Raw genomic sequence first — 27,557 nt, forward strand, 5'->3', positions numbered from 1 at the left:
ATTTAGTCTCTCCATTTTTTAGCATTTATTGGACAGTTCATATAAAGGCTGACGCAAATGGCAAGGAATGAAAGTCAAGGGTGTTAACTAAAAGAGGTATAAAGCATTATGGAACTAGCTGTGCTACCTGTCTAAGATGAGTTTAAATATACAGGTAAGTAATCAATGTAGACCTCAGCATTAACGTTTGCTATGCACCCTGCATTGTCTCTCTTACAGTATATGCCATATGGAATGAGATTCGGAAAAGCAGTGTTAATATTTGTCACTCACTGTTTATTGGAATGACAGATGCAATGCATTTTATTACTCCATCTTTTGGAATGAAAGAGCCATGCGACTGGATGGACACACTGACAGACACATATACACATCCTTTTATTAAGGTGGATGAAGAGTGTTGGTGAAAGGGTTAAGTAAATGCCAAAGGATAAACACAATACCTCCAGGATGCAAACTAGGAAAAGACACGTACCATACACGATGAAATGATGTCTGTAATTTTTATAAGTCTGCTGCTGCCTTAAACAGATGGCAAAGTCTGAAGGTTTTATCTCCAGTCATGTTTATGGAGTTAACTTTTTAAGTCTAATGAAAAAAGGAAAGGAAAACAAGTCTATTTTAAAAAGCAGTAAAAGATTACCCATGCTGTCCCCTAAATTAAATGTGGCATTTACAGCCAGTTGCCATGAACTGGGGAGTCCCAGAAGCATAAAGGTTCCATAAGCATTATCAATAATGCCCTATAGGACTGTCAGATCTCAACTAGATACTAGAAGGGGGCAGAAAAATGTTATACAAATAAAATGATTTATTTTTAACAAAAAAGTTGTGTAAGCACAAAGCTCTGAAGAGCACCAAAGAATTACCTGAAAGGGAAGGTAAATCACAGTAATCAAAGTGCCAATACAAAATCCAAAAATCCTTGTTAAAAAAAAAGGTTAAAAAATTAAGAAACACAGTTCCAAGACAAAATCCAAAAATGCTGTTGAAAAACAGAGCACAAGGTCAAAAAATCTGGTAAATCACAAGCAATAGCAGAAGGCACAGTAAACACAAGAAACACTCCACTCCCTAGCACATTCACAATGAACCACCAGGAACTATGGAAGGGCCTCCCATAAATAGGTTGGAGGGCTGTCCCTGGCAGTGAATGGCAGGTGGCTCCACCCCTTGTGGAACCACGTATGGGACATCACCTAGGCCATTCCCCATTACCAACACACACATTGGAAAATGTACATAACTAGCCATTCCCCGCAGCTCCGCCCGCGTAGTAATGTAACAGAACAAACTTTAAAAATCAATAAACAAAAAGGTTTCACCAGCTAAGCAGTGCAGCTAAGCAAAGAGGTAGACTGACTCCCCACTCCTGACGTCACACTTCCCCCTGCCCTCGGCCTCTGTCTCAGATTATTGCAAATATATCGCTCCTGCAAGTGAACTCTGATTCTTAGCACGATGAGGGAAGTGGCAAAATCAACTAGAATGTTCAAGCAAATTCTAGAAAAAATCCTGATCTAAATCCATTAAGTAGTTCTCTCATTCACTAGCTAAGCGGATGTAAGATACATGTGAAGACTTTATATTGAGCTGTCAGCCATGTATTGTGTTTGTTCCGGGAGTTACATACTATGGTGATCACTTTGCCAATTATGATGACAGTCTTGGCAATCGCAGCTTGAAAATGCATAGAATACAGAAAAGAAACTCGGAGCTGAACTCTGTATGAAGTCTGCATATCCTTAACCAGGGTGGGGTGGTTGCTCGATACTGAAGGGGTTGTGTCTGTGCACGGAGTTTTCCTGTGGAGAAAGCAAAGTAATGTGAAGAATGGCGTGTTTTCGTGTGTCTTCATGTTGAAAATATGCAGTATATCACTTTTTTGAAATGTAGTGTGATACTCTGCAGTGATGTACATGGGAGGCATTCATAGAATTGATTAACTGTGTCACATGACTGCAGAAAAGAACACTGAAAATGTGAATGAGGCTTTAGGAAGCGACATACTACCAAAAAAACTTTTCAAACTCGAACAACAATTTTTAATGAGCTCTGCATATCATAATTGCTAAGTCGACTATTAAATGAGTTTTAGTGTCAGCTTCATGAAACTGAATGCAAACAGAAATTTGCCTGTTTCACTAATCACTGTTAGTGAGCAACCTCTGATATCTAGCGTTAATAAATGATCACCTTATTATAACATTGCATGTGAAGCAGCTTTGATGTTATTGCTTCAGTGTTCCAAAAGGTTCAAGTAGCTAAGATGGTGGATATAAACAGAACGCAGAGATATGGAGAGCGAGCAGCCATGTAAAGTCATATTGGCTTTCATAAATTTGGACACAGAGTAGCAGCCAGGAATAAACTACTGCATTCAATCTTCTCCCAAACCTCCAGTAAAATATTTATTTTATTTGACATATCAGCAAATGTGTTTTTTTCCATTCTTGCTTAAAGTTTTATAAATAATTGTCTTGTATTTTTTAGCTTACTGGGATGTTGCAGTTTGTGGTGAGAATTGGAACAGAATTAGAGGCCAAGTTTACCTCTGTTGAAAGAATAATTGAATACATTGAGGTAAGCGGATTTTATTTTTTTCTTACGTTTGGTGCGCATTACTTCAACAGCCAACAGTCTGTTTTGGTCCTCCATTAAGTGTGAAGGTCGGAGAGAACCTAATCTTGTATTTTAAAAAAAAAAAAGAAAAGTAATGCCCAGTTTTATCTAGGGCAGGGGGTTCTTACTCTGATGGATGGGTTTCTGGGGGGTCTGTGAGGGTCAGATAAAAATTAACATTTATATTCACTATACAGCCTGGTACTGTTGATTTAGAGTAGATGTAGTAGTAATGGGAGTAGAAAACGTAGCAGTAGTAGATCTGTTTTAATTTGCACGAGAGTATTGTATTTCATAATTATGAGTAGCCATTGCTTTTTGTATAAAAACGGAGTGTTTTTTTTAGATTGTTTACTTAAAAGTTTAATAATACTTTGTGTAAGTCATATATGTATGAGACAATCAAATCTCAGTAAATAAAGTACATTATCTTCATTGCATGCAAAGTTGTGTTTATGTGAATATTTCTAGGTAAGGGGTCCATAGCTTTCGTCGGGTTCTCAAAAAAGGTTAAGAATCACTGATCTAGGGCACATGCAGCCAGCCCCAGACCAGGCCCCAGATATTGTAAAGGCCCCTCATTTGCCTTTTGCCCTCTCAGCAGTGAATCCTATAAGGCTCTGGTATCAAGCATAGCATGAAAAGTTGTTCTGCATATTGCTCTTGTGTTTTCATTGAATTAATTGGTTTCATAAAAATAGCAAGACTGTCCCTGTGTCTCCTTGCACCCAATCCTTCTGATAACTGACTACTCAACAAATAATCAATTAACCAATGACCAAGGAGTAACTTCTGGGATGTCATCTGCCAGTGTGCCCGCCAATAATACTTCAAAATGTAAATCAAGAGAAGAAGGAGTATAAGAAGACTCAAAATGTCAAATAAAAATCTTTCAAATAAATCCTGCTTTAAACAATTCACCTTCTAAGACGTCATAGTTTGATATACAACAAATAATTGACTGGCTGGTTAGGTTAACTTAGCCACTGAACTGGCTTTCAAGCACCAAACTGCTGCCTTCCGTCTCCCCACCATCTTCGTCTCTGATTCAATGGCCATACCACCACCATGTCTCCTGTCTCCATTAGTTGTGAGGGTCTGACAGGGAATGGCCTCGAGACCCCACCCTTGGGTTACATTTATACCCAACCTTTCATGCCTGACTCCATTCTTTGGACACTTTCCTTTGCAATACACAGCACGATCCCATCTGTCTAAAATGGGGTCCTTTGCTGCAACATCTCAAACACTTTTAATTTAGTATTTAAATATCATTTTCTTGTTCTGATTTTTCTCATATGCATTTCAAATTGGAAACAAATAACTTAGTTATTCAAGTGTATTTGTTGTGTACAAACAAGGATATTATACACACTTAAAAAACTATTTTAATTTACTGCTGTGCTTTCCTTGTGTGTGTCGAGCTTTACTCTAAAGTATGGGGTGCCAGTGGTGAGAGAGCTCACTGTTAGCAGTCACGTTTTTTGTCACTCTCTATTTTATGTACTCCTCTGCAATTTTCTCTCTAGGGATGCTCATCTGAAGCACCAATGAAAATTAAAGATGCCAATATTCCAAACAATTGGCCAAATCAGGGATCTATTACATTTAAAGACTATAAAATGAAGTACAGAGCAAACACCCCAGTGGTTCTAAATGGATTAAACATCAGAATTTCACCAAGGGATAAAGTTGGCATTGTGGGCCGAACTGGATCTGGTAAGTGCCTACCATGTTATTAGGTGGAAGTGTTATTCAAATATTATATCCAGTATGTGTTCAATTTGAAATTCTGACTTCTTTGTTGTTTATGAGCTTAAAGATAGCGTGTGCAGTATAAAAGGAAGACTAATTTAATGGCTTTTGCCTCAGGAAAGTCATCCCTTGGAGTAGCCCTGTTTCGACTAGTCGAACCATGTGGTGGAACCATTGTCATTGATGATATTGACATCTGCAAAATAGGATTGGAAGACTTGCGGAGTAGACTATCCATAATCCCTCAGGACCCAGTATTGTTCATTGGTACCATAAGGTGATTATTGCATTCTAACATATATGACGTATGGTGGTCAAAGTGTAAGAAATGTATTTTTATACAGAACAATTAAAGCCAACATAAAGGAGCTAGCAGGATGAAGCCTCACCTTGAATTCCAAGAAAACGGAATTTAATAATGATGAAGTCTGCCTACTCCTGCCAGCCTTTGTCTCTGCCTGAATGCTTAATTTAAATGATATCTCAGGAAAGTGCTAGAGGTGTTATTGTGGTTTGAGAGCTAATGCTCTTCATCCTCTTGGCAAATTCATTTCAAAACATAGTAACCATCTATTCACACTTTCAAATATCCAAAGTCTGACTTAGCCGGTCCATACACTGGAGTGTGCAGCATTCACGTTACTTATGTTTCATTTGAATCACAAGTTCTCAAGGCGTATACATATACGTTAGTAATGATCTTTTCTAGGCATCTGTACTCCAACAACAACAACAACATTTATTTATATAGCACATTTTCATATAAATGATGGAGCTCAAAATGCTTTACATAATGAAGAAAGAGAAAAAAGACAAAATAAATAAGAAAAACTTGTGAATAAGAACATTTTTGGAGATGATTATCCTTTCATTAATGCTCTTGCAAAAAATTGTCCTGACTAAAAATGTGAATCAAACAAAAAAGAATGTTGATGGCACAAAAAAACTTTTCACATTGCATATTCTAAATCTATTCTTCATTGTGTTCATGAACCGCAGAAGGCAGCAACATTTTGTTTTGCTCCAATATCAGTAACCTCTGCCTTCCTCCCATATCTTTACTTATTATCAGATACTTATGAGACCAAACATCCATCCATTGTCCAACCTGCTATATCCTAACTACAGGGTCACGGGGGTCTGCTGGAGCCAATCCCAGCCAACACAGGGCACAAGGCAGGAAACAAACCCGAGGCAGGGCGCCAGCCCACCGCACGGCGCACCCACACACACACACACCAAGCACATACTAGGGACAATTTAGGATCGCCAGTTCACCTAACCTGCATGTCTTTGGACTGTGGGAGGAAATCGGAGCACACCCAGGCAGACACGGGGAGAACATGCAAACTCCACGCAGGGAGGACCCGGGAAGCGAACCCGGGTCTCCTAACTGCGAGGTAGCAGCGCTACCCACTGCGCCACCGTGCCGCCAGAGACCAAACATTTTGAGCCAAAAGAGAAAGTCGATGTTCTTACCTTAAATGAAGAGAGTGGTGGCACACCACCATGAGATGAGATGGGATTCAAAATGTGGCCTGGTGACTGTCTGCATGGGTCTTTCTTTGAGTCCCCTAATTTTCCTTTCTCATCTCAAAGACATGCATGCTAAGTTGATCGTAATGCTGAATTAACGTGATTTCAGGAAATCATGCTATGGAATTGACTCCATTCAGGGTTGGTTCTTGTCTTTTCCTGAAAGAAAATGAATAAATAAAAGAAATTAGGGTATGATTACAGGCTTCAAAGGTTTAGCGTTGACTATAAATAAAAGCTTTTTTTAACATTTTCAGTTTCATTAAATAATTATGTTACTTTATCATTATCTCATTCAATACTTTAAAAACATTAGATATAGTGATTTTTTTACATTAATATAAGTTAAAAGATTTGTAACAATAAGTGCATTAGGTCATCTTGCTTCGTTGCTGCTAGACGTTGATATTTCAGATTATTCTGACTTGAACGCCTACATTTGCTGATGTGAGAATACCTTGCTCCTGAAATGGATTCTTGACAAAGGTTGCTGTACCTCCCTTATTGAACTGTGAGAATAACTTCAGGCATTTTTGTATAATAAAAAGAAGCTTTTCATAAAAACATAACTGAAGAAGCTGACAATAACATAAAACCAGAAATGCTGTTTCAGACATTGAATGTTTCAGTTAGGTCACAGCCATATTTGCATAGAGTGCTCAAAAGGCACAATTCAACCAAACAGAGATCTTTTGGAGATGTTTTACAGATCCTTTGGTCATAATGTTGAATTTCATGACACTATTAACATTTGTTCATGGCACCAAAATCATAAACTGCTTTCAGCTGTGTATATGACGATGGAGGATGTAATAACATACTGTATGAGGCATCCTTCTAGAATCATTAAGCTATCATTGTCAGTGTGTGATGGAGTGACAGAGCAGTTGTTGAACATCTGTATCCAAGCTTAGAGCTGTTGATTTGAGTTGCTGTGCAGCCAGTCATTCTAAAGGCTCTCATCAGTGCAGTTATGCAGCAAGTCACTGATATTAATTGGAAATATTATCACCCATTTTTTTACAATACGGTCACTGGTCCAAAATAAGAATCTCACAAGAAATGAAGAACAGCACATAAACTATAAATTTAAGGCCAAGGTGCAAAAGATAAATTTAATTTAGAGCAATCTCAGCCCATCTGTGAAGAACTTGTTTTCATATTTAACATTACAATTAAAACTGTTGCTACTGTATATGCAGTAAGTTCATAAAGTAATAGGATTAGTTAAAATTATAAGATTAGTCAATGTCCCCAAAGGAATACAATATTGCTCAATTTTAAAATTATATAACTCATCAAAAATTTGGAGAATAATACAATTTATGTCTAATGTGTATGAGGTTTTATAGACTTTTACGTTTACCTACACTAGTCAATATTTAAATGAAAACACTACACACTTAGAATTAAATATTTTACAAGATCACAAACCCTGCAAGAACATTCGGCAGTGCTTCTACTTAATGAACTATTGCTGTGCATTTCTGTTTAGGTACAATCTGGATCCTTTTAACAAATACAGTGACGAAGAAATTTGGCAAGCCCTTGAAAGAACATACATGAAGCAGTCAGTAAGTAAAACACAAAGCTAATTAACATATTAATTAGGGACATGTAAATGATTTTAATTAAGGGAATCTGCAGTCAGTGCGTGTCCCTGTTGGTTTAGAACTGCTGCTTATTAAATCAAATGACAAGTAAAAGTAGGACTGCTAAGCTATCTTTCTTAATATATCATCCGCAGTAATTTTAACCATGTTTCTACTTTATAGATTATATTTGGTATGGGATTTTGTCTGGATTATTATTTACAATTACTTCCCATGGCAGTGTGACAAAGTGGATCTTACAGCCGCGTCACAGAATGTGCATCCTCAGATTGACTGAGCTGCCTGCTCGCTGTGTGAGTGGAGTGTTCACGTCGCCCCTGCATCTCCCTCAGATTTCAACCCAGAGCCTAAAAGTGTTTGTGTGAGACTAATTGGTGATTGGCCCCATGTGGGTGCAAATTTGTTTTTTATGCAAATGACTTCCCCATGGATTGCGTTGTTCAATTATTTCAGTTTTGCACTTCCACTGCTTTAAGATTCCATTGTTCAGTTTTTCATTGCCTCAGCATGATGTCTAAGATATATGTTGAAATCTATTTTCCTTCCATTGGTAATGCTTTATCATTTGCATTTTCTTAATCTTTCTTCTATCACATACCTTACTACAAGGGTAGATTTGTCTTTCATGTCATATTTATAGTAACACTTTGAATTTTATCGCTTTCTTCAGTTTTAGACATATTTCTTCTCTTGTTTTTTTATCCTTATTATGTTTTCCCTTTTTAATATCTTATCTGTCAATTGTACTGAAATAACTTATTCCAGTTCTTCGTCAAGGTAAGTCAGAGTCTAGTCAGCAAATCAAGTACACTGCAAAAAATAATCCTGCTGCCAGTCCATCACAAGGAAAACACACACACCCATAATACCTCACACTAGCCATGAAAAAGTTAATCAGATAAATCGGCATCTACTGTATCTAAAATGTGGAAAAATAAGCCACAACAGCCACACCACCTACATGGACCTGAAGAAAATCTGCCTAAATGTCCTAAATTGTGAGGCAACAGCATTATCCACTGTGCTACTACAGTCCATGCATTTCTTTATGAAAGGATGACACTTTTCACGTTCGAAAATGAGGCTAAGCACAATTCCTCCATAGTCCTTTTATTTTTTTTTATCAATTTTGCATCTCTGTGCAGAGTTGCAACATAAATGGAAAGTGATAGATAGATAGATAGATAGATAGATAGATAGATAGATAGATAGATAGATAGATAGATAGATAGATAGATAGATAGATAGATAGATAGATAGATAGAACTTCATTTATTCCCAGGAGGAAATTTGGCCAATACATCCAATCCATTGTAGAGAATGGGGGGGGCAGGGCCCTCCATGACCACATCGTGTACCAGGCTCTTACTGCTCACTACATGTGGAAGGGAATTCAAAATACCAGAAAAATACTCCTCAGCAAGACTCCTCACTATAGTTCCACCAAGTAATAGCAATCGTTGTTTTTATAATGCCCTCCATAATATTATTACATGGTGCTTCACATACCAATCAAAGAAACATTACAGTTACATGTTATGTTTATATTTTATGCAGTGCTTTTCATATGAGATAATATCAAAAGGCACCTGACAAGGAAATCCGTTTGATAATGAGACCATTAAAACAGAGTTATGAGTAGGAACAGATGTCCAACCCTTTAAGATTTCTAAACCTTTAATGCACTGAAATTGTTCTACTCATGTGAATTTGGGACTGACAACTGGTCCTTAATGGATGGGCTCAGAATGAATGATACAGCAGTAAACTATCCTCCCAGACGTGTTGTCTGGTCTCACCCTTAAATGAATCCAAATTATCTACAACACTGGGGGTCTTGTTGTTTATTAATGGGCATCCAAAGCTTCCTTCTTTTTGATTCCTTGGCATGAATGGCATTGGCTATCCTCTTCAATATGGGAGGAACATTGCAAATTTCTTCCTGGGTCTCCAGGACTTGTCACCCCAGCATGTTTCCCTGAAGGCACACCCTACAATGATATGGACTACTGCAGCCTTGTAGTCTTTTGACTTCTCCATCTGCAATGTCATTTTTACTATTTAAGAGTATATGGCTAGGAAATATTATTACCCGGGCGGCACGGTGGCGCAGTGGGTAGCGCTGCTGCCTCACAGTTGGGAGATCTGGGGACCTGGGTTTGCTTCCCGGGTCCTCCCTGCGTGGAGTTTGCATGTTCTCCCCGTGTCTGCGTGGGTTTCCTCCGGGCGCTCCGGTTTCCACCAACAGTCCAAAGACATGCAGGTTAGGTGGATTGGTGATTCTAAATTGGCCCTAGTGTGTGTTTGTGTGTGTCCTGCGGTGGGTTGGCACCCTGCCCGGGATTGGTTCCTGCCTTGTGCCCTGTGTTGGCTGGGATTGGCTCCAGCAGACCCCCGTGACCCTGTGTTTGGATTCAGCGGGTTGGAAAATGGATGGATGGATGTTATTTCCCTTTTCTACTTTAGTTTTTGTCTGTGCTAACACCTTTTATACGCTATTGCAATGGGTGAAATATATCAGCTTTCATTGAATTGAAAAAGGTTATTTTTGGATATGGTTTATGAGGAGGAGTCAATGAGCTCATAAAGACATAAGGAGAGACACATTTTGGCTACGTTCACATTCTGAGGCTGAAGTGATTCAAATCTGATTTTTTGCCTTAATGTGACACAAATCATGACTGTGTAGACACAGAAATCTAATCTTTTCAAATCAGATTTGGATCACTTTCATATGCTATCCTAGACTGGATACGTATCCAACTTGTAGCCACGTGACATGAATGAGAGAGGTCATACTGGAATTCATGTGGTTTTTGTTTTTTCCCTCTCTGCATGGACTGATCACTGTATTCATCAGCCAGCATGGCAAAACAGCAATGGAGAAGAGCTAGAGAGCAGAGTCACGGTCCCATCATCGCTGGCTCACCCCTCGTACCCACACATGTCTTGGAGCAGCAGTGCCAGCAGAATCTGTAAAAATAGCAAAAGCTGGCCGTTTGGATTTTGGCAGTATGGCAGACAAACTTTTCCATCCTTCAATGCAAAACACTACTAACATGTTCATCTTGTCAGTTTTTATATCATGAGTCGTCTCACAAATGTGACATTTATTTTGTTCTTGGTGCCGTTCACATTGCAGTTTGATACAGGTCACTTGTACTTATGAATGTGAACCGACAAGATCGGTAAATCCAATCTAAGCAAAAACTTGGAATTACTCAATGAGGCTTGTAATGTGAATGTAGCCTTCATATAGCAGCAACCCCGAAAAGGACGATTGGATTTAAAAAATGAACCTTGTATGTACAGTAATATGATATAAGAACTGCTTTTTTTATTATACACTATAAGTGGTCAACACATTATGATGGGGTTGTGAATTAGCGTGTTGCACTGTGGTTATGCACCATAGGCTATATTCAGTCTGTTTTTATTGTATGCAACTAAAACTTCTTAACTAAGTTAAACAAGAGAAAATGATAACAAAAAGCTTTTCTGAGTTGGTGGCCTATTATTTTTTTTTTTTAAGATCTTAAAGTTACCTGAGAGACTGCAAGCAGTTGTGGTGGAAAATGGAGAGAATTTCTCAGTGGGTGAAAGGCAGTTACTGTGCATGGCCCGAGCACTACTACGAAATTCCAAGGTAAAGTATTTCTATAAATGTTAGAGACTTTACAAGAAAGGGTGCAATAAATAGCAAAAAAGGTCAGGGTAAGAGCTTCACGACGCACTGGGGATTGACGCAGACCTACCTGGAGTGCTAAGATCTGCTTTTCACTCATTTCTTCTGATGCCCTTTACAACCTGTGCACTTCCGCAGAACTCATTTCTTTTCCAGCCAAAAAACATAATTGGCCACATTAAATAAAACAGCCTCATGCATCATTTTAAAGAGGTAAGTTAAAGTTAAAATGTACACCAGGTTGGCTTTTAATACAATTTTAAAATACTGTAACGTTGTAAAAGATGTATTGTAGAGGATGGTGTTGTGAAATACGCAAGCACTTTCTCTGTTTGGCACATGGCTGGAAAATGTCATGAGTTTGCAATTGTGCGTTTTGAAGATCGTAAATAACGAAGAGTGAATTTAAATGGTGTAGTAACTCTTTTACTGGACTCATAAAAACTATTATGCAAGACAAATAATCATAAAACATCACTAACCTCTGATAGTAGTGTTCTTTTGACCACCAAAAACTATAGAATAAGGCCAAAAGCATACTCCTCCATTCATACACACTGCTTCATTGCTAGTTGTTATACATTTAAGAAGGACACACTGCTGTTTTGTTCTACTTGAGCTCAACTTTATTACATTTCCTATACCCAAACATTTTACAGCAGTGACCCCATTAATAATTCTAATCAAACTGCCATGATGACCACATTAACTAACCCTGACCCTATAGATGTGGACAAACCCAGCAACAGCTGTTGAGATTTCAGTTTGGAAACATTGAGGTTGTCTGTCAAATTTTTTTGCTTTTACGTTGTTAGGAATTCTCATTCATGCACAGAATTTTTCTCAGTTTGTGCCGATTGCTTTTTACCAAAAACCAGTCAGGTTCCTTTGCTCTTATCGTTGGATTGTCAGGAAGCATGTGGGCAGTTTCTGAGGAAGGTGATCTTCTGTACCTGGGCAGCACTCGCTTTACCTCACAGTTCATCAAGATATTTTTGGAGATGTGGTCAAGCAGTTTCACGTGCCACAATTACATGAATTACGTGAGCCTTTGTGTTTCACATGTGCCTCAATGTCACAGTTTGTCTACTTCTTTGACTGGGATGTCATCTGCGTCAGTGAGTTGGTTTTGCCGATTGCTTATGTCATGGAGAATGATATCCAGTCAGTTGGCTCCAATGGTGTTCAAACCCATACTGTACGTGGTGTTCACTTTCTCAATCATTTTTCAGACTGGCGTTCAGCCACTGGGATGTCAAGCTCACAGAGCATTGACCAAGGCAGGTAGCTAGTTATCCGATTGTGTTGATTAGTATATTTTTTTGGCACTGGCACTGAGCATCCATCCGGCAGCAATATGATTGATATGCACCTCTTGTTGTTAGCACATCCCCCACTTGCTATGAACATTCATCTGAAATATATTTTTCTGAAGAGTATGTGTTAAGTGCCTGAGCCTGAGCGGCCATGACATGACTATCTGGCTGTCTCTTTAGCCCGGAGCCTTGCAACCATCCAAATATCAGTTTTTGTTCAAACCAGTGTGTTTATTCGTGCCGGTCCCAAGCCCGGAGGATTACGTCAGGAAGGGCATCCGGTGTAAAATTTTGCCAAATCAATATGCGAACAACAATTTTGTATGATCCGCTGTTGCAACCCCTAACGGGAGCAGCCGAAAGAAGAAGATCTATAAAACTGACCATGAAGTGTTTTCAAAGAGTTAGCATTAGCATTTAATATTAACTGATAGAAAGACTGGAAGAATCTAAAGAATTTAAAAGAGTTTAATGAACAAATTGTATAAATGAGAAAACTGAATAACTGAATATTGCAAGGAGGACTGTTAAGCCTGTGGACATTTAATTTTTTATACCATATTTTGCAGTTAGAGTGGAATGCTGGTGCAGGTTTTTATACCGTTTTCCTGTCATAGACAGACATTTTAGGTTATCTTGCAACTCTAAATTGGTTCAAAGTGATAAGAGTTGGAGCAACATGGTGCATTATGGTGGTGTCTGCCAAATTAAAAATTGTGCTTCTGGTTTTTTATATTTATTTAGTTTATCTTTCCTTTAAATTGTATGCAAAAAACACCTTCTGGACTTTACACCTATGCTTAACTGAGACTAGCTTGTGTTGTGAACTGCAAGAAGGAATTAAAATGAAGATATTTAAACTGTATTTGAGAAAGCTAACTGTCCAGCACACTGTTCAGTTCAAATTCAACTCCTCAAGACAATGAAGCTCATGGGTATCTGAGGTGCTTAGTTTTGCAATTGCAGTAAAAGTACATTTGCAGTGCCTCTGTGTTTACTGGAGCTGATGGCGTGTTTTCCTATTACTGTGATAATGGCGGCGACTTGCTTTTTGAAATTGTTACAGATCTCACCAGCACCGCTGTGTGCATAAGTACTTAGGCGAGCAGTGTACATTTCAAATCAGTGTGCTGTCATTGCACAGTAAATTAACAGCATTTTCATGTCTGTGCTCATCACAGATAAAATGAATCGTTGTGCCATTTGATTAATACTCTGCAATTGCTACCCATCATGCACTTCTTGTTTATGTTAACATGCAGCAAAATGCCAGTTGTGTGATTTTTAAATGGTGATTATATTGCCTGGCATTTTTCTAAGTACAGCTTATCTTTTTGTTGTTTGTTGAAATGCCTGTGTGTGGTTAACTATTTGTTCCTAATTAAAACAATGAACTTGATTGGTCTGACTAGATTGTAACACAACACAGAATACAATAATATCAAGAAATAAGAACAATATTAATCAGAATAAGAATATTACTATCAGTCAGATCACAAGCCCAACAATAATGTCAGTCAATCGGGGGCAACCGACGATCTTATCCTATCAAATTCACTCTAGTATTTCAGCAGCTAAATTTACACATATATAAAAATTCAAATATACTGTATATATGATATACACAATTAATTTTTCACATTAGATTAATCAAAGGACACAATAGCGTAGAAACAGGAGTAAAGAGTACATCAGATGAAGTGCTTTGTTTTCTTTGCATTTACAGTCATATGAAAACGTTTGGGAACCCTTCTTAATTCTTTGGATTTTTTGTTTATCATTGGCTGAGCTTTCAAAGTAGCAACTTCCTTTTAGTATATGACATGCCTCATGGAAACAGTAGTATTTCAAAAGTGACATTAAGTTTATTGGATTAACAGAAAATATGCAATATGCATCATAACAAAATTAGACAGGTGCATAAATTTGGGGACCCCAACAGAGATATGACATCAATACTTAGTTGAGCCTCCTTTTGCAAATAAAGCAGCCTCTAGACGCTGTCCTCCTATAGCCTTTGATGAGTGTCTGGATTCTGGATTGAGGCATTTTTGACCATTCTTCCGTACAAAATCTCTCCAGTTCAGTTAAATTTGATGGCTGCTGAGCATGGACAGCCTGCTTCAAATCATCCCATAGATTTTTGATGATATTCAAATCAGGGGACTGTGACGGCCATTCCAGAACATTGTACTTCTCCGTCTGCACGAATGCCTTTGTAGATTTCGAACTAGGTCATTGTCTTGTTGGAACATCCAACCCCTGCATAACTTCAACTTTGTGACTGATGCTTGAATATTATCCTGAAGAGTTTGTTGATATTGGGTTGAATTCATCCGACACTCAACTTTAACAAGGGCTCCAGTCCCTGAACTAGCCACACAGCCCCACAGCATGATGGAACCTCCACCAAATTTGACAGTAGGTAGCAGGTGTTTTTCTTGGAATGCGGTGTTCTTCTTCTGCCATACAAAGCGCTTTTTGTTATGACCAAATAGCTCAATTTTTGTCTCATTAGTCCAAAGCACTTTGTTCCAAAATTAATCTGGCTTGTCGAAATGAGCATTTGCATACAACAAGCGACTCTGCTTGTGGCGTGAGTGCAGAAAGGGCTTCTTTCTCATCACCCTGCCATACAGATGTTCTTTGAGCAAATTGTGCTGAATTGTAGAACGATGTACAGATGCACCATCTGCAGCAAGATGTTCTTGCAGGTCTTTGGAGGTGATCTGTGGGTTGTCTGTAACTATTCTCACAATCCTGCGCATATGCCGCTCCTGTATTTTTCTTGGCCTACCAGACCTGGGTTTAACAGTAACTGTGCCTGTGGCCTTTCATTTCCTGATTACATACAGTTGAAACTGACAGTTTAAACCTCTGAGATAGCTTTTTGTAGCCTTCCCCCAGACCATGATACTGAACAATCTTTACTTTCAGATCTTTTGAGAGTTGCTTTGAGGATCCCATGCTGTCACTCTTCAGAGGAGAGTCAAAGGGAAGCACAACTTCCAATCGACCACCTTAAATACCTTTTCTCACGATTGGACACACCTGTCTATGAAGTTCAAGGCTTAACAAGCTAATCCAACCAACTTGGTGTTGCAAGTAATCAGTATTGAGCAGTTACATGCGTTCAAATCAGCAAAATTACAAGGGTACCCACATTTTTGCACAGCCAGTTTTTCACATTTGATTTAATTTCATACAACTAAATACTGCTTCACTAAAAATCTCTGTTCGGAAAACACCCCAGTACTCAGTAGATGTTCCTAGGAAATGAAAGACATACCACTGTTATCTTTTTTGTTGAAAGAAGAGTAAATTATTATGCAGGCTGAGAGGGGTTCCTAAACATTTTCATATGACTGTAATTATGGTTCTTGTAATACATTATTGTTTATTATGGTATCAGAGAGTGGTGATATTTTGAAAATTGGACATGCAAGTAAGAATTTTGCTGTTCTCTGTACTTGTGACTATACTACTATTACTACTATCTTTTTGTTCATGTTTTTGTCAAAAACTGTATGCATAATAATATATTAGGTCACAGGTGTCGATATGTTATCACCATTTTGTTTTCTAGATTGAACACAATTTTATATAATGAACACAAAGGAATTGGTTACTCCATAAACAATCATTGCTGCAGTTCTTTGTTTCAGATGCTTTTACCTTGATTTACATTAAATGTTCCTTTCATACATTTTAAAGCCAAAATGTAAATGTTTCATTTTCAGCATTAAGACTACTATTTTGGAAACATTAACTACTAAAACAGCCCTTTCAGTTTTCTCACTTTGTTTCTCTTGCAGATTATTTTATTGGATGAAGCTACAGCCTCTATTGACTCTCAAACAGACACCCTCATTCAGAGCACAATTCGAGAAGTCTTCAGAGATCGCACAGTGCTGACCATCGCCCACCGCATCAACACGGTTCTGGACTGTAATAAGATCCTAGTTATGGACAATGGAAAGGTAAAGATGTGCTATGATAAAATAACACTGAAGTTAAAAATAACATTTCTTGCTTAAAATGACAGACACTTGCGTGTGCAGCAGTCCTGTTATATTACAAGCCGTTTGCTTCCATTCTGACTCCATTTCTTCCCTTAGTGTATTTGAAACTGTGCTACTCTAGTTTTGAGCTGTAGCTCAAAGATCTCCAGGGCTGTTAGTTTAAGTGGTGGTCTTTGGATCTTAACTGTGGTCAGAACTGTGTGGTTCTGTTTGGTTTGTGTTGATATTGCAATAAGGCCCAGCTTGGCAATTTCTTTGAAGAGAATGGTTAGATTTTTTAATAGTAGATGACACTGCTGTTAAGGCCAGCTCTAAGTGGCATGTAGACAGAACTCAGCTATATATGTTTTCAGAAGTCGAAAAATCTGGTTATTGATTTGGAGTGTAAATCATTATAAGACTACGGTGGGCTGGCGCCCTGCCCAGGGTTTGTTTCCTGCCTTGCGCCCTGTATTGGCTGGGATTGACTCCGGCAGACCCCTGTGACCCTGTAGTTAGGATATAGCGGGTTGGATAATGGATGGATGGATCATTATCAGAATACTGAGTACGGAAACGTCTACTAATTTAATGAGACCTAAAAGTAGATACCGTATATATACTCACAGATAAGTCGGGACTTGATTTTACTGTATAATTTCTGGTATTTATAATGTCAGTCGTATCAGTCGAATGCGGAAAACTGACGCTATTGGTCCAAGAGATTATGATATGCTAACGCCCACCTGAGAGAGTAACCATGGCACAGACTGACTTTTTCTTCTATGTGGGTGTGGCAATGTGTGCTCCTAACCTCTCTCTCTCTATTGTGCCTACATGACCACACAGTAATTCCTGAACTACTCCGAAGCAACGTTTGCACTAATTTGAGTTTTTTGTATCTCACACCCTCGTACACCTTTATTGTAAGAGCATCCATTATCTTTGATGGAGCATTTGATCAGAAGAAAATATAAAGCTGGCTCTAAATTAAACGTCGTTGAAGTAGCGAAAGAAATTGGTAACTGTGCTGCTGCAACAAAATTCGATGCGTCTGAGAAACTGATGGGAGATTGGAGGAGGCAAGAAGATGTAAAAAAAAAAAAAAAATTAAGTGTCACATTTTTAAACGGGCGCATAAATCAGGGTCTGATTTTATGATTGATTTTTTGGGTTTCAAGACCTGACTTATACGTGACCATATACGGTAACTGAGATTTGATACAGTATGTAGGAGGGTAAGACAAAAAGTAAAGACAATTTGAAGATCCAAATGTGCAGCAACAGTGGACGTCGTCAGTTTTCTCTCTTGAAGGCATTTGCCGTGTCAATATGGCCTTGTTTTCACGATGTTGATGACCCACCAGATTGAGCTTCTTCAGTTACACTTGTTCTTCCCACTTTAAACCTTTCTACCCTTTCATAAACCTTTAGCTGAGTCATACAGTTTTCACTTCCATACTGAGCCAACATCCTTTGGTGAATTTCAGCAGGTTTCACTCCTTCTGCCCCAAAAATTTCACTCTGGCACTTTGTTGAACAATGGTACAATCCTGAAGTGGAGCGTCCATGTTCCTTCAACCTTGGCTTCAACTAGACTAATGGCAGTGCACTGCACTATAAGTGTTTCAACTTCTCATAAGCCATCATGAAGGGCACACTTTTGGGTGTGGCGGAAGTGTGGCCAAATAAGGCCCTGGAAATGTCAATGCGCCCCCTGGCGGTGGCCACAGGTTCCAACAGGTTTGAGCTCCCATCCTCATGACCCATGGTCCTGCTGGAAACCAAGGGGGCTGCCCTCTGTCGGCCCGGGGGTCCAGAAAATACCTCCATACTCTGGGGGTCATGTCCACCCACCACAGTGTTTATAACCAACTTCAAACTAGCGTGTTTCTGTTCAAATAAGACAGCTGATGCCATTTAGAAGTGTGCTGTTTCGGTGTCACACCAGGTTACAAAAATGTTAACACAATAGCAGTTTGAAGAAGGGTAAGGATCTGGTAACTGAATATCAGTCAAAGCTCACAATATCTGTGCTTTCACAGTCTGGTTGCACTCCTGATGTCGTCCTATCAAACAGGTTCACACGATTTCTTTCAGCACACTTGTCACAACATTTTTCATCTCCTATGCTAATTAACACCCAAAATAATAATTTTAGGGTTAATAAAACATAATGTGACTTCTAGACGTTTGGTATGTCAAACTTGCCAACTGCATCTGGTGATCTTGTCGCTAGATATTGTCAGTTTAAATGACTGAAAATCGCTGATCGTGTCTGTGAAGATGTGGGGTCTGCTCCAGGCTCCCATCTCCGTTTTAGGAGCTCTTGAACCCGACACCGTCGGTAATGTAACTGAATGAGCTGGACAGTGAAAACATCACAAAGCAAGGGGATGGTGCAAAAAGGTGCAAAGTGCTTTTATTAAAACAATCCAACAAAACAGTGTCCATATAAATAGTGCAGTGCAATCAAACCTTGTTAATATGAATAATCCAATAAAAAGGTAAAAATCCCAGGAGTTAAAAGAAGGCTAAAACGAGATTAAAATCCTGCTGACAACATTGGGGTCACACCAGCCAAGCTCTGCTCCTTCCCACTCTCTACAGCTCTTTCAAGTTATGCTCAGCAGGCGAGACTTCAGCCACCATGGTCCTCATTCTACCGACCCCCGTCCTGGCTGCCTCCGCCAGTGTCTGCCTGACCACCAGGGGGTCAGTTGTCCTCCCGTCTTCCTTCTCGCACTCGAAGTTGTCCCTTGGATCCCTAGGGTGGACTTGTCCCCGATCGTACTCACTCTTCTATTCACTCAGTGGGTACAATCCTGTCCCACGAGCGTCGATCACTCGCTCCATCTGGGACCCCTGACCACATTGACCTTTCTCTTCCTCAGCCAGCTGGCACGTACACTCTTCCCCAATGCTGCTCTCTCGCTCTCTGCCTCTTTCTTTCTTTTACTGTTCCCTTTTCCACCTCGCACTTCTTCTATGTATCCTGGGGATGTGGCTCAGGTGTGGCGATTAGCAGCTCCTGGCTTCAATTACAGATGTGGACGATTCCTCACCTGTGCACATAAGCGAGGAAACATACGCCTCACATACTGTCCAGAAACCACTCCCACCACACAGCCACACCCCCTCTTTAAAGCATGAGTGCGGCAATTTATTTATTTATTTAAAACTGGGCTTTTCTTCGGAGCTGTGGACCCACTATACCACATTCCTCCCCCCTTAAGCCCCAGTTGCATGGGAAGGCTCCACACCAACTACCAACCCTGTGCAACTGGCAGCCCAGGTTCACAGCTTGGCCACAGTACTACTGCCCTAAAAAACAATAAATAATAAAAGCACTAAAACCATCCCACACTAAACCCAACCCAAGCCCCCTGTGTAAAAACAGGACATTAAAAAAATAAGAACTTTTAAAAGACAATAAAAACAAGCAAGAAATAAATGTTCATTAAAAAGCTGAGTCCTTTAAAATATCCTCCTCCGGCTTGTGTCAGTGGATTCTTTAACAAAGTCTGGCGCCAATCCTACTTGCTACTCTGTCTCCTACTCTTCGGTCCCCTCTGCCAGCTCATCCCACCACTGCCACCATTTGTGACGGTAACTCATCCCACCGTTGCTACCATTTGTGACAGTAGCTCATCCCACCGCTGCCACCATTTGTGATGGTGTCGGGTTCAAGCGCTCCCAAAATGGAGATGGCAGCATGAAGTGGAATCCACATTGTCACAAATGGTGGCCAAAACGGAGCCAGGAGCCTGGAGCAGAACCCGCATTGTCCCAGTGTCTGCTTTCCTGACTGTGTGACAGACTATCTAACACAGTCTTTTTGTGACAGCCAATAGCGTGCTGCCTGACACAGCAGAAAGGGTTAAAGATATGGCGAGTTTGGCCCTCGTCTCCACCCTTTATTTTTTTCTTTTTTGTATTCTGTTGTGAATATAAAACATAAGACATTAGACAAACAGGTTTGTAAGATCTAAAACTCCCATGGTTCTTTATTCCTCATTGCTACATTGTACTTCCAGGTGAGCATTCATTGGTTGCCAGCACACAGAACCCACCCCTACAACTGAAGACAAGATCTAACCTGTTTTAATTTATCTGCACGAGTCACTGGGCACGTCCCATTACACAGGAGCACACTGCTGACTGCCTCTGACTGGCCATGATAATGCAAACGAAGGCTGAAAGCATTGGAAAAGTCGCACAATGTGACCTGGCCTTAAGAGATGAAAGCCTGTCAAAGATCAGGAGAGTAAGGAAGTGGTCAAATACAGACTGGGCCTGTGCTCGCCATTTGTCTTCTCCATGCGCAGTCACAATGAGTGCCTGTTACGCCACACCTTTGACGTTGCTACAGTATACTCTCTGTGACTCATTTGGTTCTTGTCACGCTTGGGCTTCTTGTTATTTTACTTGCATAGTAACTACAACTGAGGTCATTTTTAACTTGACTCTCGACTTTCACTCTAGGCTTGCTCTTTGATGCCTTTTTGGTTAGGTAGCGTTTTCAATCGTGTCACATTTCCTGTATTTTGCGGCTGGATATTCTCCCTCCTGATGTTTCTCTCTTCGCCCGTTCCCACTGTGTTTGGTTTGGGCTAGTGCTGGGCTGCCTGGCTTTTCCATTTTAATGATGCCTCATTGCCCTTCAGTTTGCAGACTTGTTGTTATTCATTTTGTTTTTCAGAAATGTCACTCAACAAATGTGTCACAAAGAGAAAGTGGCGCTTCCTTCAGGGCTATGCTGAATGTGCAGCTGGATGACATTTTTTCATTTGGCGTAAATTCACTAACGAACATATCTATTAATTAACGGATTAGCACAGTTATCATGGATCCTGTGCAATGTGCAAATTTAAATTTATTTTATCAAACAAAACCTATCAATGTTCAGGGTTTTGACAATAAACCCGAGGTCTTCAACAAGGGGTATTTGTACACAAGCAGTTTCAGTTTCTTACATTGGGAGGTCAAAAAGACATGGAATTGGACAGAACGAGATGAGAGAATGGAGTCGAGCAGTTCATTTCTATTCCACTACTGAAAAAAAGAAAAAAGTCTAAAAAACCCCAAAAACACAAGACTGTCATTCTCAAAGCCATTTTAGATCGGTATTGTTTTATTGACATGTCAGTAATTCTTCAATGTTACATACAGTAGGTGAAACTAGCTTTGAACAATGTGATTTAAATCTGAATACACAGCAGTAGTGTATTTAGCTTTTGTGTTGGATTTGTTCTCAGTCATACATTATTATTTTTTTTTGTTTTTCTTTGTTCGACAAAATATTACAATCAATCATTCATGTGTTATAAACACAAAGAAGTACTTACAATTTTTTATCCAGAAGCAAATGGTTTCATTGTTTGACTTTTATATTGTTTAAGCCCACTTATCTAATAGGCTACATTTTCTGATGCCTTTATTCAAAAATAATGCTGTAAATATAAACATGTTCAATAGTTATTATATAAATGTTAGGCACAAAACACAATTAAGAGGAAAATGAGTCCTTACTGGGATCAGTACCTCAAGGACCTCTGCCATGGCCAGATATTGCCCCTCTAAGGGCTCCTGCCAATCACATCAAAGAATTTCCAAAAGCTTTCATTTTTCAGATGGTTTTAAATTATTAATATTGACTCAAAACAAGAGGCCTTTTGTGCTGTGGGTAATGGATCCCCAAAAGACCAACTTAAGGCCCCTCATAATGACTCAAACTTGGAATAATGAGCTCTTTCTGGACACATTGAAATTGAATTAGTGATACATAAAAAATGTTTTGAATATAGAGGAGGAAAATGTCTGGGCCACATGCCTCATATGCCCAGTCCATAATCTGGCACTGATGTCACAAGCCTAAGGGCCTCAGAAACCCAAGCAGAGCTTAGGAATGAAGTCAAGTGTGTGGTTAAAATTGCAAAAAAAAAAAAAAGAAGGATCAGGCCAATAACATGGCTGCTTTAGATGATAGCAAAGAAAGTGAAGAGTCCACAAGAGGGGCTTCTTCAGACTGAAAAAGTGGAGAAAAGTTGGAAGGGCTGCCAGTGGAGAAAGCAGATTGAACACAAATAACGAATGTAAAATCAGAACTATGGTGGACATGCTGATGGATGGATGGATGGATGGATGGATGGATGGATGGATGGATGGATGGAAGCAGAAGTGAACAATGTTCAGATCTCCACAGCACCTAATTTAGCATATAAATTTAATTTGATAAAAGTAGATTAAACAGAATTCTTTCAACTTAACTGTGAATCACATACTCTCAAGGACAGAAGTGGAAATCAAGAGGAACTACTTTTACTTCTATGCTTGAAATCACTGGGGACCTAAAACTTTATATATATGTGACATATAGGGGGCGCTGTCGTCCCCTTGAACCCTCAGATCAGACACCAGACACCAGATAAAATAATTCCTCTACACCTCCCAGCAGCTCCGTCACACTCCCACCCAACTCCGGCTCAGTTCGCTGGGGTTTTCCCAGAATTCTTTATAGTCCTTGACCTGGAAGTGTTTCTGTCCCTTAGTCCGTGTGACTTCATTTCACTTCCGGGTCAGGTAAAACTCTCTTTTCTTCAACCCGGAAGTACGTCATTTCCTCTGTCCACATGACTTGGAAGTACTACTAATACAAGTCTTTGGGCCTCCCTGCGGCGTCCTCTGGCAGCCCCACGGTATCCAGCAGGGCTGTGAATAAAGACACCAATGTCCATGATGCCCTGCTGGCATTCGGGGCACCTCCATATTGCAGGGAGGGCTCCATCTGGTGGTTTGGGGGTATTGACCGGGAGAAATTGCCAGCCATATTCCACAATATATATATATATATATATATAGTGTTATTTTTTTATATAAGAATAAATTAGTGTATTTGCCATGGGTCCTAAAAAGTGTAGTGAGGAAAATAAGAGTAAGTGGAAAGCTGTTAGAGCTACAATTTTTAATTTTATTAATTTACATTTTTATTCAAATATTATTATAATTTGTTAACATTTTAACTTAAAATCCAGTGTATTTACTGTTAAAATCATTTTGAAAATTCGAGTTTGTGGGACCCAGGAACAGATTAATCCAGTTTTTATTATTTTCAAGGGGTAAAATTGTCTTGGAACTCAAACGATTTGGAACTCGAACTGGGTTCTGGAACGGATTAAGTTCGGATTCCAAGGTATCACTGTACTTGCAAACTATAGGAGCTAGAACCTTTGTCTTGATGCAGATTGAATGGTTATTACCCGAACATATACTGCAAAAAATGAGAGGTACTGCCAACCTCACCAAACTTACTTGGTTTTGTTATGGCATAGTGATAGGCAAGCGTGCTAGGTGTCAAGTGCAAATTACCGAGGCAAATGACAAGATGAGGAACATTTTAAAAGGAAATGAAAAACAAGAAGAAATGCAGACAGAGCGACAACATTTGCTGAGCATCATGCAAATTGCTGAAGATGCTTCAGCAATGAGTTGCAAAAAACCCTACGAAGAAAAAACACTGAAGTGCAACATAAAGCAAGAAAATAATTCTGAACACAGAGCAGGAGATCAATAGGTAAAATGATGGCTCACAGCCATGCAAAACAAGATGCAACAACGACAGCAAGAAAGAAGACAATTAAGTGACAAACACAGGAAAAAATAAGCAGACAAGAGGCTGACACAAGCAAGAAGTAATCCTGAATATAGCCTCATATGTTTTGGAAATTCAAAAAATTTTAGGTCAGGGCAATCTGGTGGCCACTTTGCTGGTGGGCAGAAAAAGTCATCTTAATACATAATTGGCCAGTCTCCTCACTCACTCACTCACGTCCGTCCGAAGCCGAATGCGCAGTCGCCTTCTGCGCATGTCCGAAGCCAAATGTGCAGTCGCCTTCTGTGCAGCTGCCCGAAAAACCTTACGAGACCGACATCGCGGCAGGCGGTGGATTTACGGCCACAAAAATTCAAAGAGAAAGGCGACTTCGATTAAAGCTCTAGAGGCCTGAAAGGCGATTTCGACTACAGCTCGAGGCCTAATTATGCATTCATTCAATACACCTATATCAGGTTTGTGGTGCTTATACTATTGCACTCGTGCCCGTTTCATCTTACGTTGTCGAAACGGGCTCTTTGTCTAGTTGATAATAAAAGAACAGTCCCTGCTAGCCCCTCTGTTGATTATCCTCCAGGACACAGATCATACATGCTCAGAATTCATAAGCAAGTGTCCATATTGTGTTTATTGATCACCAAATGTGATGACAGACTCCATAATAAGAGGGGAGACAAACACATCACAGAAGGTGCTTAAGAACAGCAGGCAGACACAAAGGCGCAAAAGGCATGCAAGACAAAATCCAGGGTGCAGAGTGCAAAAACAAGAACAAGAGAGTAATGCACGCCGACAAACGAGCACCACTTGGGAAAGTGACATCTCCAACGTGAGCCGAGGTTTGTCATGTACTTGGCAAAGTTCAACATGTTCTACATGAACCACCATTATTTCAGGACTATAGGTTTCACTAGTAGTTGTTAATATTCTAAAACTAAGTAAGATTGTAAGTTTACCACACAAGACCAAAGACTGTGTAACGGCATATCAGAAACTGTACTTCTCACAGATTGGATCCCCTTGCCTCTTTAAGCATTTCTTGTATTCTTCCATTTGCAGGCTGTGGAATTCGATGGACCGAACATTCTACTACAGGACGCCAATTCGTTATTTGCAAAGCTTCTCTCTGCTGCTAACAAAATGGACACCTGAGGCAGCGTCTGATTTTATATTTGTACGAGAGGAGCTTCGAGTGAACAGAGTGGCCTTCATGTCTTCCTGTGCTGTCCCTGTGCCACTTTGGCTGCATCCTTAATTAGATCACTGCATTCATTTCTTCATAAGCATGGGAAAGGCACTGTATTAATAAAATGGATTATTATTATTATTATTATTAGAAGATGGTTGCCAAGCTGTTCCAAACAGATCCCTGTCCCCCTTTTTTTTTTTGTTCAGGCTGCAGTTACTCATTTTTCACAAATTAATTTCTGGTCCTTCTACAGTTATTAGGATTTCAGATATCTGCACATATTTCTATAATATTGTTAGTTATTAAAATGGCCACACGAATAAATGATTGGAACTACTGACATTTTGATTCTTAGATGTCTAATTTTTAAATAACTATGGTCAAGTTAAGATTATTTTCTATAAGGTAGTAGTTACAGTTTCATTTCCTTTTAGACATCACTGCTATTTTTCTTATTCTGCAGACTGCTAGATGCTCTTATAATTTTGGCACCCTCATCTAGTGTCTTCCTGACAAATGATTATACGATCGTAGGCAGCAGTTCGACAGTAAAAACCTGGAAAAAAAGGCTTTTAAAATAACATGTTGATTACGTGTGACACTGGATTTGTTTGGTCTTTTCTCAGAAATCAAACTCTAAGTGAAACATTAACACTGACGTGTCCGGCTTATTGATTAGCAGCACTTTCACTGTACTGTACGTCTTCCTTGACAAAATGACAAAATAATGTTTTCTTGTCTTTGTGAATGTGAATGTGTAGGCAGAGAATTACAGGAGTACTCATCAGAATAATTGTGTATATGTTTGGATTATTTATTAATATTGTGAAATCATGTTGTTCCAAGTTATTTATTTGTTTCATGTACATAACAATAAAATAATTAATACTTTTTTTTAAACTTTGCTTAATGTCATTTTCTGACTGCATAACATAACAGATCAATAGAACTGCAGAAATAAAATATGCCAGCAGATCAAGGAAGGTCGAAATCTCCCCTGAACTCCAAAGCTCAGCTGGGTGTTCTTTAAATGACTTCCACATCTAAACGCCTACCGCAGGCTCCCCAGCAGAGCCCGCTGAAGACCTTAAAGAAGACTCGTCAGCAGAGTCCATTGCAAGAGGGACCTTTGCAGAAAGTTCTTTTTGATTTTGAAGCGCACAGAGTGCTGACACTGACTGCAGTGTGACGTACGAGCAGACCTTAGTGAGAAATCTGACTGTGTCCTGGGCGGCAGGGAGCTCGGCAAGGAGGTGCGCTACTTGTGTTGGCACAGCTCAGCAAGCTTCATGGGTTTGTCTTCTGATGGCTTAACAAGTAAACCAATTTGCTTCAATGATGCTTAACTATTTAATAATTAAAGAAAATGACAGAACATTTAAGATGATCACAGGGTGTAGTCGAAATGTAACATCTTATTACAGAAAGAAACCTCACCTAACAGGACAAGTCAGTAGTCCGGCAGGGAAAAGCTGTGCATTGTATCTTTTAATTACTCCTCAGCAAAATGCCTAGGAGGGAGCATTCTTCAAAAGCAGCATGGTCAGAGAAAACAATGAACAGAGGTTCATTTTATAAATTTGAATGTTGAATTTACATAAAGTGTCATTCAACGCAAACATTTTACTGTGGTTGACTCATTGGTTTACACCAAAATGACTTATATAAAATAAAAGTCTGTTATATTCTGATTCTTCTTATACCCTTGACATTTCTGTGCATATAATAACTGTCCATTCCGGTTGTTTACAGGGCATCTGCTGATTTCTTAGTCATCTTTCAGTACATTTTGTTGTTCACTTGACCTTTATCTGGTTTCCTGATACGCCTGCAAAGGGTTCTGACATTTATTAACCCTTAGTGGTGCAGCTAGGGGTAGGCAGAGGTGGCGGCACATTTTTGGGGATGTCATTATTGGCCAAAAGGCTCAGTACAATTTGTGTGTAAGCAGCAGGGTTCGGAAAAATATCACTCATGAATGAAAAAAGTAAAATTCTCAGATTTTTTTATCCACAAATGCTTCAAAAATAATTTTCAGACTGCCCTTCTGTGATGCCATCAGACGCAGCAGTTGAAATTTATGAGGCAATAACAAAAATAAACATCCATCCATCCATTTTCCAACCTGCTGAATCCGAACACAGGATCACAGGGGTCTGCTGGAGCCAATCCTAGCCAACACAGGGCACAAGGCAGGAACCAATCCTGGGCAGGGTGCCAACTCACCG

At 39.5% G+C, this 27,557-nt stretch overlaps 1 protein-coding gene across 2 annotated transcripts in view; it reads left to right on the forward strand.

Annotated features, from left to right (window-relative positions):
- abcc12 (ATP-binding cassette, sub-family C (CFTR/MRP), member 12) overlaps positions 1 to 26,229 on the forward strand; it is a 133,765-nt gene extending 107,536 nt beyond the window's left edge. For both annotated transcript variants that reach the window (XM_028809643.2, XM_051932022.1), the window contains 7 exons: positions 2,494 to 2,583; positions 4,152 to 4,341; positions 4,495 to 4,654; positions 7,409 to 7,487; positions 11,059 to 11,172; positions 16,343 to 16,507; positions 25,200 to 26,229. In XM_028809643.2, coding sequence (XP_028665476.2) covers positions 2,494 to 2,583; positions 4,152 to 4,341; positions 4,495 to 4,654; positions 7,409 to 7,487; positions 11,059 to 11,172; positions 16,343 to 16,507; positions 25,200 to 25,292 — 891 coding nt within the window. In that variant the 3' untranslated portion in view covers positions 25,293 to 26,229. The remainder of the gene's footprint in view (positions 1 to 2,493; positions 2,584 to 4,151; positions 4,342 to 4,494; positions 4,655 to 7,408; positions 7,488 to 11,058; positions 11,173 to 16,342; positions 16,508 to 25,199) is intronic.
- Positions 26,230 to 27,557: the final 1,328 nt, after the last annotated feature.

Source organism: Erpetoichthys calabaricus, chromosome 9 (genome assembly GCF_900747795.2).
Source record: "Erpetoichthys calabaricus chromosome 9, fErpCal1.3, whole genome shotgun sequence".
In the NCBI taxonomy this organism is placed as follows: Eukaryota; Metazoa; Chordata; class Cladistia; order Polypteriformes; family Polypteridae; genus Erpetoichthys; species Erpetoichthys calabaricus.